Source organism: Prionailurus bengalensis, chromosome F2 (genome assembly GCF_016509475.1).
Source record: "Prionailurus bengalensis isolate Pbe53 chromosome F2, Fcat_Pben_1.1_paternal_pri, whole genome shotgun sequence".
Lineage (NCBI taxonomy): Eukaryota > Metazoa > Chordata > Mammalia > Carnivora > Felidae > Prionailurus > Prionailurus bengalensis.
This window is the reverse complement of record NC_057353.1, coordinates 29,956,045-29,967,614: the sequence shown is the minus strand read 5'-3', so window position 1 is coordinate 29,967,614 and position 11,570 is coordinate 29,956,045. Positions and strand designations below refer to the sequence as shown.

The window sequence follows — 11,570 nt, the reverse complement described above, 5'->3', positions numbered from 1 at the left end:
CCAGTGAATGAGTAACTTTAATTCTCAGGTGTTCTATTAGGAATAATGATTTGAAATCTTAGACTAGATTTTGCAAGAGGCCATGTACGTTACAGTCTAGAAAAAACAAAGCTTAATGCATTGTTTGGAGGAATCAGAAACTACTTCCCTCTCTTTATTGCCATTCAACAAAAGACAAGCTATTAACCACCTTTGAGCAGTGTAAATGTCACAGCAACTGTCACCATAGCAACCAAAAGATAGAATATCCACTGGTGACTAAGGAGCTTACAAGAAATGATTTGCATTAAGACAGCAACTATAATCTCAATATTGTTAAACGTAGAGAAAAACACTCATCTGAAACATGTAATAGGAAGATATCAAGCCTGAAGTGCCATTGTCACCTTCTGTCAAATAGCTGTCTCTGGTGGGGCACCAGATGCCTTAGTGGCTGAATTCTAAAGATAAATGAGATCATCAGTCTCAAGGCATCTGGTGTCTAAACAATTTCATAAGGGATCTTCCTACATAATAATGGTTCATTGGCTCTTTAGTGATATCCTCACTACCTCCATCTGCAAATGATAAAAAATAATAATTGGGAAAAAGGAAAATAATAATTGGATATTCTAATATGTCTCTGACCGTTTGTTTAACGTCTGTCTTCCTAACTAGGATATAAGGCCCCTATGGGCAGGGACTGTTGCTGTTTCACTCACCACGTTCTCTCCAGTGCTACCTCAGTTCAATAAATTTGTGTCGAGTAATTGTCTTCATGCATGCAGGTGAGAATATGTACAATGAGTCTTGGAATCAACTTATGTGCACTTTCCTAGTGGTGTGCTATGGTCTTGTCATCCTGGACACGGAAAAAAGTGCCACTAAAAGAGTGACCAGTGAGGGAATGAGTGCTGCCAGTAAGTTTCACACTTAGACGTGCCCCACCGCCTTTGCTTTCTCCCTGCTTCCAGTGTGTGTGAAAAAGGCAAGAAAAAAAAGGCAGGGGAGGGAGAGGAGAGAAGGAAGTTTAGCAGAACAATATTATTGATCATAAGCACCAATTTTAGATGCTTTCATGTTATTTATTATCTGATTTAATGCAAATAATAACCCCTATAAGTAGAAAATTTTGTATTTTCTTCATTCAGTCGGTCAACAAATATTTATTGAGTGTCATGTACTTGGGATACTACACGAGTGAAATCACATGTTTTCCCCACTTGTATGGAATCAAAGACTTCAGTGGGTGATATAAATATTAATCAAATAACATCCAAAATTAATGAAAATTGCCATTGCAGTAACTGTTAAATGATGTTATACAAGAAGAAGTTAAGAAAGATGATTGAATTGAAATCTAAAGGATGTCAACCCAAGGGTAGGAAAATATGATTGAGCTGAGATTTAAGGATTAAACACATGGGAGTGGTTAAACATTCCAGGAAAAGAGAAGAGTACATACGAACACCTGGTGGAAGCAAGTTGGAAATTAATACTTTCTTTCCTATTCTCTGGAAGATTTTGTGTAAGATTGGTTGCTATTTTTTTCGGAAATATTTGTAAGAATTCATTGGTGAAGCTCACAGGCCCAGAGTATCTTTGTGAGAGCAATTTTAACCATAGTGATAATAATGGATTTGGAGTATTCACATTTTTTACTTCTTGTATTATTTTTGGTAAATTGTGTTTTCTAAGGAGTTTATAAATCTCTTAAAATTTTTTTAACGTTTATTTATTTTTGAGAAGAGAGAGACAGAGCATGAGCTGGGGAGGAGAGAGAAAGAGGGAGACACAGAATCTGAAACAGGCTCCAGGCTCTGAGGTATCCGCACAGAGCCAGACGCGGGGCTTGAACTCACTGACCGCGAGATCATGACCTGAGCAGAAGTCGGACGCTTAACCGTCTGAGCCACTCAGGCGCCCCTGTAAGTCTCTTTTAAATCTTAAAGTTTATTGGCATGAAGTAGCTCCTATTATTTTCTTATGATCTTTTATTTTATTTTATTTTATTTTTCAATGTTTATTTATTTTTGGGACAGAGAGAGACAGAGCATGAACGGGGGAGGGGCAGAGAGAGAGGGAGACACAGAATCGGAAACAGGCTCCAGGCTCTGAGCCATCAGCCCAGAGCCTGACGCGGGGCTCGAACTCACGGACCGCGAGATCGTGACCTGGCTGAAGTCGGACGCTTAACCGACTGCGCCACCCAGGCGCCCCTCTTATGATCTTTTAAATTACTGTGTTATATAACCATAATTTTTAATAACTATATGATATACTGATATATCCTTTTTTATTCCTGCAATTAATAACTTTTACCCTCTCTCTTTTTAAGTCCATCTTGCTAAAAGTTTGCCAATTTTTATTAGTCTTAAAAATTTTTGGTCTTAGGTGAAAAAATGCCCAACATCACTCATCATCAGGGAAATACAAATCAAAACCACAATGAGACACCACCTCACCCCTGTGAGAATGGCTCACATTAACAACTCAGGCAACAACAGATATTGGCGAGGATGTGGAGAAAGAGGTTCTCTTTTGCATTGGAATGCAAACTGGTGCAGCCACTCTGGAAAACCGTATGGAGATTCCTCAAAAAACTAAAAATAGAACTACCCTAGACCAAGCCATTGCACTACTAGGTATTTACCCAAGGGATACAGGTGTGCTGTTTCGAAGGGGCACATGCACCCCCATGTTTATAGCAGCACTATCAACAATAGCCAAAGTATGGAAAGAGTTAATATGTCCATTGATGGATGAATGGCTAAAGAAGATGTGGTGTACACACACACACACACACACACACACACACACTAGAGTATTACTCGGCAATTAAAAAGAATGAAATCTTGCCATTTGCAACTACTTGGATGGAACTAGAGGGTATTATGTTAAGCGAAGTTAACCAGGCAGAGAAAGACAAATATCATACGACTTCACTCATATGAAGAATTTAAGATACAAAACAGATGAACATAAAGGAAGGAAAGCAACAATAATATAAAAACAGGGAGGGGGACAAAACATGAGAGACTCTTAAATGCAGAGAACAAACTGAGGGTTGCTGGAGGGGTTGTGGGGGGGGTGGGCTAAATGGGTAAGGGGCATAAGGGAGGACACTTGTTGGGGTAAGTGCTGGGTGTTGTACATAGGGGACGAATCAATGGAATCTACTCCTGATACCACTATAGTACTATATGCTAACTAACTTGCTTGTAAATTAAAAAATAAATTTAAAAAATTTAAAAAGAGAAAAACAAACAAATAATTATCAAACAAATAAATGGAAAAGCGCTTCCAAAAAAATTTGGTCTTGATATTTTCTATAACATGTTTGTTTTTATTTTTATCTGCTTTGTCAATCATCTATCTCTATTGACTCTTGTTTCTTTTGCTTTTTGAGCATATTTTCCTGTCTCTCTGTTCTATTTTTTTTTTGATTGACAACGTATGTGAAAAAATTGTAGAAATAATTTAGACTTACGGTGACATTATCTTCCTTTGCTTCTGGCTGGTAGCGAGGTTCACTGGCTGTCCAGATCATACTAAACTAATTTTGAGAATGGAATTGATGCTAGCACAGGCCTGTTTAATTCACCTTCTCCCCTATGCTGCAACCTTTCAATGTCCCAAACCAAAGCATGATGACGAACCAGGACTCTCCCTCATTGTTCCCCTAACTCTGTAACACAGTTATAAACATTCTTCAGACTTGTGTCTCTCACTTGCCTTTTGCAGAATTCAGAGATCGTACGTAGAAAGGCAGGAATCTGCCCCAAATATTGGGACTGTTCCTCTGGGCTTTCCTTTTTCACCCAAATCCTAGACCCTTAATTTTTCTCTGCCTTTGTGTAGTTTTGATGCCTTGAAGAATTTTTTAAAAAATCATCCATCTTTTCTAAGATGTCATAGTTGTAAAGTTAGTTTAATTTCCTCACCTATTATGAGGATGTGAAAATTCTAAGGTCCTTTTTTGTTTTCTCAGTTATTAAAAACATGAACATTTAAAAAATGACCATTATTTATAGTGACCCATTGTTTGACATATTTTTCTTGCCACCAGTTATGATCCCAGTATTGCTATTTTGCAAATAACTTCAGACTATATACTAATTTTAATATAGAAAGTAAGTTCCACAAGGGCATGGAATTTTATTCAATGATGTTTAACCTTGAACAGTGCCTAACACTTAGTAGGCTTTCAATATTTTTTGCAATTAAATGAATGAAAGGAATGGAATCAGATTTTTGGCACTCAAATGGGTGATCATGAATTCTTTGTTCATTTACCATAGGATGATTGGTTATCACTTTCCCAAATATATAATGGGATACAGCTTGAAGACAATATGTGAGAGATATTTACCTAACATATTATCTAGAGCAAACTTTCTTTATCTATTTTGTTTGGATCTCTGGACATTCTCTTCAGTGTATGATTCAAGTAGCTCCCCTTTTCTTGAGAATTTACATAGGCAATAAATCTATGAAAGGTGAATCCATGCTGTAAACAGACTACATTTAGTTCAAGTATAAATATATGTATCTAGTTATAATGTGGCTCTGGTGTTTATTATCCACTCTGTCACTAGGATATTGATAGCTTTCTTAGGTAAGAGTGACTTAATATCTTAATCCTGGTTTAGTTTGGATCTTCTCTCATTGCTTTGATCTGTGCCTTTGGTTCACATATGAGTCTCAGAATTTTATTTTGGTATGAATATATCTGGTTAATTCTAGCAGTCAGTATATTGCTGATAAGCTAAAATAGAAAATTCTTTTCTTTGTTTAAAATTGCTTCAAAGTTATAAGCCTCGCTAATATATAGCTCAATGTTTATATTTTCAACCCACAGCTATTCCTATAAGCAACACAGGAACTGCCTAAAATTCATATAGCTCTCCTATATCAGTCACTCTGAATACAAAGGCTCAGCTCAGGTGGGATGGTTTGAGAGTCTCACAGATTTAGGGAGAACACCTAAATGTTGAATGTTTAGCTTCACTTATCAATTAAGTAGGGTAACAAAAATTTTTTGAAGGCACAAGTGATACCATCATTCATTTTTATTAAGTGTTTTGGTTAAGAAAATAACACATTTGCTAATCAAAAGCCCTTTTTTTCATAGCTGTTTCTTCTATTCCAGTACAATATCCTTCCTCCAGTTATATTCTCTTGGGTCTAGTATTGGGTTAGCTGATTAGCTCAGGAATTTTTCTAGTCACTATTTCATTTCCACTTTGAGTTATCCACGCACGAGTAATGTAAGGTGAGGCTTGGAATCACTGTATAAGATTCCATATTTTTGACCCAACCTGGACTCTAACCACATAAGTGCAATGGTTATGGCACAGCTATAACATTTGTAACCTAAACCCTAGAGGCCAGCAATTCTACCTGTTATGAGCAAACTGATCATGGGATATTTCCCCATGATGAATATCCCACTGTTGTGAATAGTGCCAACCTGTGTACAAATATATAAAACCTAGTAATATCCGTTGTCTTACAATCAGGATTAATGCCAATCTAGAAAACCACTAGGAAAAGGCATGACAGCAAAAAGTATTCCCAAGAGCAACATTTATATTTGAAGTGGTTTTATATCTTCTCCCCCTGGTCAAGACTGAGGCTCTGATGTACCATAGTAGCCTGGATGCCTCATCTCTTGACTTTGTCCTCTACTGATTTGGGGGGTGAGAATGAATGTCTCTATCTAGTCATGGGGATGTCAGTATGATCTGACCTTTGGCCAAGGCCTTGGTGCATATGTGGTATAAAGGGAGCAGTGTCAGATAACGGTCCAGAGTCCAGGCTGGGGAACAATGCAAGTTCAAACCTCCAAGTTACCTAACCTCCCCAAGCTTCAGTTTTCTCATTGGTAGAATAGATGTAATAATAGTACCCAATTCTGGGAGGTGTTGAGGGAATTCAGTGAAATAATCCCCAACAAGCAGTTAGCACAGTGGCCCGTAACAAACTCTCAATATATATTAGTATTATTTATATAGAAAATCCTTCTCTTTATAAAACTGAAGATTTATTTTAAAGGCTCTACATTCAAAGTTGTTATATTAACTAAGAACCTGCTTAATTTAGACTGAAAGGTTTTTTTAGATTAAAATCTTTGCTGCGGTCTAAGAGCGTGTTCTGGTGCTCCTTCTTGTCCATCCATGAATACAATTTCTGTGCTCTGTTGTAATAGACTGACCGTATTGTCTGCCCACTCAGCCCGCCTGGGATATGTGAACTATGCCAAGCCTCCCTTACCTATGAATACTTCCTCACACTGGTCCCCTGCATTTCTCTCCCACTACATATTTGAGGCGGATATCACAATACTCATGGACATTTTACTCCCTTTCTTCTCTTTCAATAAGAATTCTTAATTTTGCAGACTCAGGATTGAGAGTGACCAAGATGCCTAAACACACACACACACACACACACACACACACACACACACACACACACACACTCATTCATGCTCATATAATTCAATTTGGTATAAGATTCAATTCATGGAGTCTTTTCCAAAGCATTAAGGACTAAGCACTTCTTGAAAATGTAAGATTGACCAAAAAAATTTTTTGAAGGTTCAAATAGTACTCTCATTGATCTTTATAACATTTTTTGGAGACTAAAGGAAACATTATGTGGGGCTTTCTTTTGTCCTAATGGACGATTCATTGCCGAGTCCTGACACTGCTTTTCCCCATTGGGTCTCTGTGAGAGTCACATGCTTTGGACATCTTTGAAAAGAATCTTCTGAGGCTTCAGCATCTTATTTGAATCTCCTGAATCTCATCTAGAACTGTGTTGAATTCTCATCCATCGCAATGAGCAACAGATTCCTGGGCACCTGGAAACTCGTCTCCAGTGAGAACTTTGATGATTACATGAAAGCCCTGGGTAAGAAATGTTTTTGTTTTTCTGGTTGAGAAGATCATTTTTGAGAAAGCTGCATGACTATTTCCTTTTAATTCCTTTTCCAGGACTCTGGGAAAGTACAATCCTTTTCTGGAATTAGTCTTCTATTGTGGAATTCAAATAATTTATTTGCATTTTGCTTGTGGATATTTTAATAGATTTTAACCTAAATAAGAGCTGCTTAAATATATGGAACTTCCACTGATTTCAAGAGTAGTTTCATATCAGTAGGGCTTTGCTTTCAGACCTAGAGGAAATAAATCTTAGAGGCTTAGTCAACCCATCCTCTGGCTTTTCTGAAGGTTAGTTTTATAACAACTGAAGTGCTCATAAAATGGGCAGTTGAATATACTAAAGTGAATAGAAAACCTCAATCTAAAATTTTAGTGTTTAGCTAAACCAGAAATTTACACTAATTTCAGACTTTCCTGGAATTGGAGCAGTGGATGAAGATGGAAAATCCAGTCATTTATTGTATCAGCTTTATTTTATACTAATTCTAGGGAATGTTTGGGGCACCTGCATGGCTCAGTCAGTTAAGCTTCCGACTTTGGCGTAGGTCATGATCTTGCAGTTTGTGAGTTTGAGCCCCACATTGGGCTCTCTGCTATCAGCCCAGAGCCCACTTTGGATTCTCTTCTCTCTCTCTCTCTCTCTCTCTCTCTCTCTCTCTCTCTCTCTGTCCCTCCCCTACTCTCTCTCTTTCTCCCTCCCTCTCTCTCTCTCTCTCAGAAGTAAATAATAAACTTAAAAAAAAAGAGAATATTCCATTTGTCCATATGAGCACAATAAGTTTGAAGAGTCTTTGGAAATTTCCAGAGCTGTGTAAATATAATAGAAACTGATATCAAATGACCCAGGTTGCCATGTTTGTCAAAGTGTCTGTAGCTTTACTTAACTGTTCAGAAAGCTTATGAGAAAGATTCTCTTTTTAGGTAAAATGAGCAAAATCATGTTATGTTGCCTAGAAAACTATGAGAACCCATCGGGATAGATCCATACTACGAGGTTGGTTAGATTTATGGACGTGACCTAATATCTGAGGAAGAAGCAAAATACAAGAGTCTCAATGAAGGACTCCCTATGTCATTTTCAAATTTAGAATGCATAAGATCACCTAGGAGTTTGGTAAAGTATAGATTCTCAGACTCTACTGCAGAGATCATATATATATATATATATATATATATATATATATATATATATATATATGTATAGACATAGACGTAGACATCTATTATGAAACATAACAATTCATATATACACATACAGGCAAAACTAGTTTTTCCTTCATGTATTCTCTCATTTGACATTTCTTTTCCATGTATTTCTATAGCCTTAGTAGTAATAGTAATAAAACAGGAATCTAGTTTTGTTTTCTTTTTCAGATACAGAAAATTAAAAAAAAATCAGTTACCTATGATCATTTGTAATGGTACAGATCTTGAAGAAAAATGGAAAGTTTTTTCTTACCAGCTAAACTTAAGGGCCAGAAAAAAATTTTTCAGAAATGAGATTCTATTAAGGATGTGGGGGCTTTTCTATATCCACAATATTACTGAGGGGAAAAATCATAGAACAGTGTATATCTGTCACAGTCTCACTTAAAATATACCTATACTATTTATAAGTAAAACCAAAATGTCCAGAATGATCCACATAAAATAGTAGTGATTTTCAAAGTCTGTGGGATTGGATGTGGTAAAAGTGGATAAATTGCACTATTTAGGCTGAACGCTTTTACTTAAAATCTGGAGACGTTACTTTTGTAATAATAAAACCTCAGCTATTTAAGTCTATGGACATGTATTTCCACGAGGTGGTTAAACGTGGGAGGAGGTCCTTGGTAGTGAGTGACAGTACCTGCCATCTCCACACCTGAGACACAACTGAGCGTAACAGGTGGCCATTCAGGGGTCCCTGGGTTACTCTGTCAGTTAAGCATCCAACTCTTGAGTTGGGCTCAGTCATGATCTCACAGTTTATGAGTTAGAGCCCACACTGGGCTTTGCATTGACAGTGAGGAGTCTGCTTGTGATTCTCTCTTTCACTCTCTCTCTACCCCTCCGCACTCATGCGCGTGCTCTCTCTCTCTCCCTCAAAATAAAAAAATAAACTTAAAAATAAAAGAAGGCGGCCATTCGTAGTCTCTCTAGGTATATCTCTTGGTCAACATAATTCTAACACTATCTTGATTTTCAGGTGTGGGGTTAGCCACCAGAAAACTGGGAAACTTGGCCAAACCCCGAGTGATCATCAGCAAGAAAGGGGATATTATAACTATAAGGACTGAAAGTACGTTTAAAAATACAGAGATCTCCTTCAAGTTAGGCCAAGAGTTTGAAGAAACCACAGCTGACAACAGGAAAACAAAGGTAAATTTTAATGTTTCTCTTCAAAGTTGGATCAGTCTGTGGCTCAAGAGGATTATTCCTATTAGTGTTCAAAAGGGTAGACCTACTTCATTCCACTGAAAATGAATGTGACTTGGGGGCACTGGCTAGCTCAGTCACAAGGCTCTTGATTGTGAGTTTGAGCCCCACGTTGGGAGTGGAGCCTACTTAAAAAAAATAAAATAAGGTAAAAATAGAAAAATGAATGTACCTCATGAGACATCTATTATGAAAACAATTCAATACTGAATGAACGGCTTCTTTAATCAACCAAAGTCCAAGCAACTTGATTATGGGAACTTGTCTTTGCAGAGCACTGTAACCTTGTCAAGAGGCTCATTGAATCAAGTGCAGAAATGGGATGACAAAGAGACAACAATAAAAAGAAAGTTGGTGGATGGGAAAATGGTAGTGGTAAGAAAATTTTCACTTCTAAATACAAAAATAATGCTATTTAAATAGAGAAACTGGTTATATATATTTTTCGAAATATTCTTTTTTTTTCCCTTTGCAATACAAATAGATAAGAATGGCTAAGAATAAAGTCAGAGTTAATGATTAGGTGATGTTTTAACCATGAAGAGTCAGTGATAAGTACTTCAAGTATAGGTCCAAGGTTTTAGAAATAACAAAGCCCATTCATTATTTTAGAAATAACACCTAAAATAATAGTAAAGTCAAAAAAGTATGCATAAATATCACCAGTTTGGATTCACAAAGAGAAAAACAAATCTAAGTTTTAAAAGCAAAGTATTTCTGAACAGCTCAATTATAAAATATTTGTAGCTAAGTGTGTTGCTTTCAAGAATTCAAAGAACTTGAACTAAACCAGGTCAATAATTTAAGCTCAGCTCATAGGAAACCCTTTAGTCAGCAGATAAGAATGATGACCAGGGTTGCATGGGATGGCTTTTAATGATTTAAGTTTTTGCTTCTGTGCTTACTAATACATACAGTGAATATAAATTCATGTAATTTTAAATGTTTTTGTTTCCCTGTAGTTTAGAGATTCTTATCCCTACCTATAACATAGATCTAGATGGGGAGCGAATACCAATATATGGCCCCGACACAGATCAATTAAATGCAGATCTCTGGGAGGGGAAGAAGGAGCCATCAGTATTTTTAAATGCTCCTCAAATGATGCAGATATGCATACAGTTTTGAAATCCACTTTTAGTAGAGTCAAATGCATGCAAATTATGCATAAAAACCTGCCACTTTAAGAAAATTCTTCTATAGTAACATAGATTGACTTCAAAACTGTTTCTCCTATTTCAATTATTGTAATTCTGAATTGCTGGAGACTGACACATTGATGTTCTATTTCTTTCTAAGTTTAATATTCTGAGCTTGTTTTTATTTTCTGTTGCTATTTGCAAATTTGCCGTTTTCTAGTTTGAGTTTTAGATACTCAATGAATCTCTCTCTTTTCTTAAGGAATGTAAAATGAAGGGCGTGGTCTGCACCAGAATTTATGAGAAGGTCTGAGAAAATCATTTCCTCATTGAAGTGGCATTTGATCATTTGATGTTGGGAATCAACGGTTTTCGTTGGCAAGGCCCGACTACACTGCAATTTGTTTGTTTTTGCTTTTGTCTTAATAGATCAGATAGGTAAAGGTCTAAACTGAGGATTAATCTAAAATTCAGTGTTGTTGAAACATTTTCGATTTGCATGCATTTCCTTACTGTATTAAAGTATGTATACTGGCCACACCTAAATACTTGATAACGTCATTTAGTGATCTGTGAAATTCTAACTTATGTTGTACTTTGTGCATCAAAGTGCAAGTAAAGCAAGTAACTGGATAGTAAAAGGAAGTAAATGTATTGATCGGGGTAGCAGGAGCATAATGGGAAGAGGATCAGAAGCGAGACAAACTACAAGGAAAGGATTTAAGTCAGAGTTCTATCCCAGCGAAAAGGGCAGCCTCTACTCAAGCCAATTGTTTGAAAATTGAGGGGTAATTTATGGACAATGAAATGCACAGATATTAAGGGTAGAATTCAAGCCATTGTGACAAACGCACGCACCCATATAACTCACATCCTGATCAAGATAGTGGTGCCTTTCCTTAATCCCACAAGGTTTGCTCATGCCTCTTCCCAATCACTGTCCCGCCCTGTCCCATTTCCACCAAAAGCAAGTAGCGATTTGGTTTCTATCATTTGGTTTTGGCATTATACTTTTCTTTCATGTTTGGGTTTTTATACAAAGAATATTATTTTTAATCCAAAAAAGTATACATTTTTTAAATGA

General features: G+C 36.7%; 1 protein-coding gene across 1 annotated transcript; it reads left to right on the top strand.

The window, feature by feature from the left end:
- The first annotated feature begins 6,502 nt into the window (after positions 1-6,502).
- LOC122495534 (myelin P2 protein) lies at positions 6,503-11,032 on the top strand. Its single transcript, XM_043601265.1, has 4 exons — positions 6,503-6,897; positions 9,118-9,290; positions 9,621-9,722; positions 10,749-11,032. Exons 1-4 carry the CDS (start codon positions 6,825-6,827, stop codon positions 10,797-10,799), a joined length of 399 nt encoding a protein of 132 aa, XP_043457200.1. The 5' UTR covers positions 6,503-6,824; the 3' UTR covers positions 10,800-11,032.
- Positions 11,033-11,570: the final 538 nt, after the last annotated feature.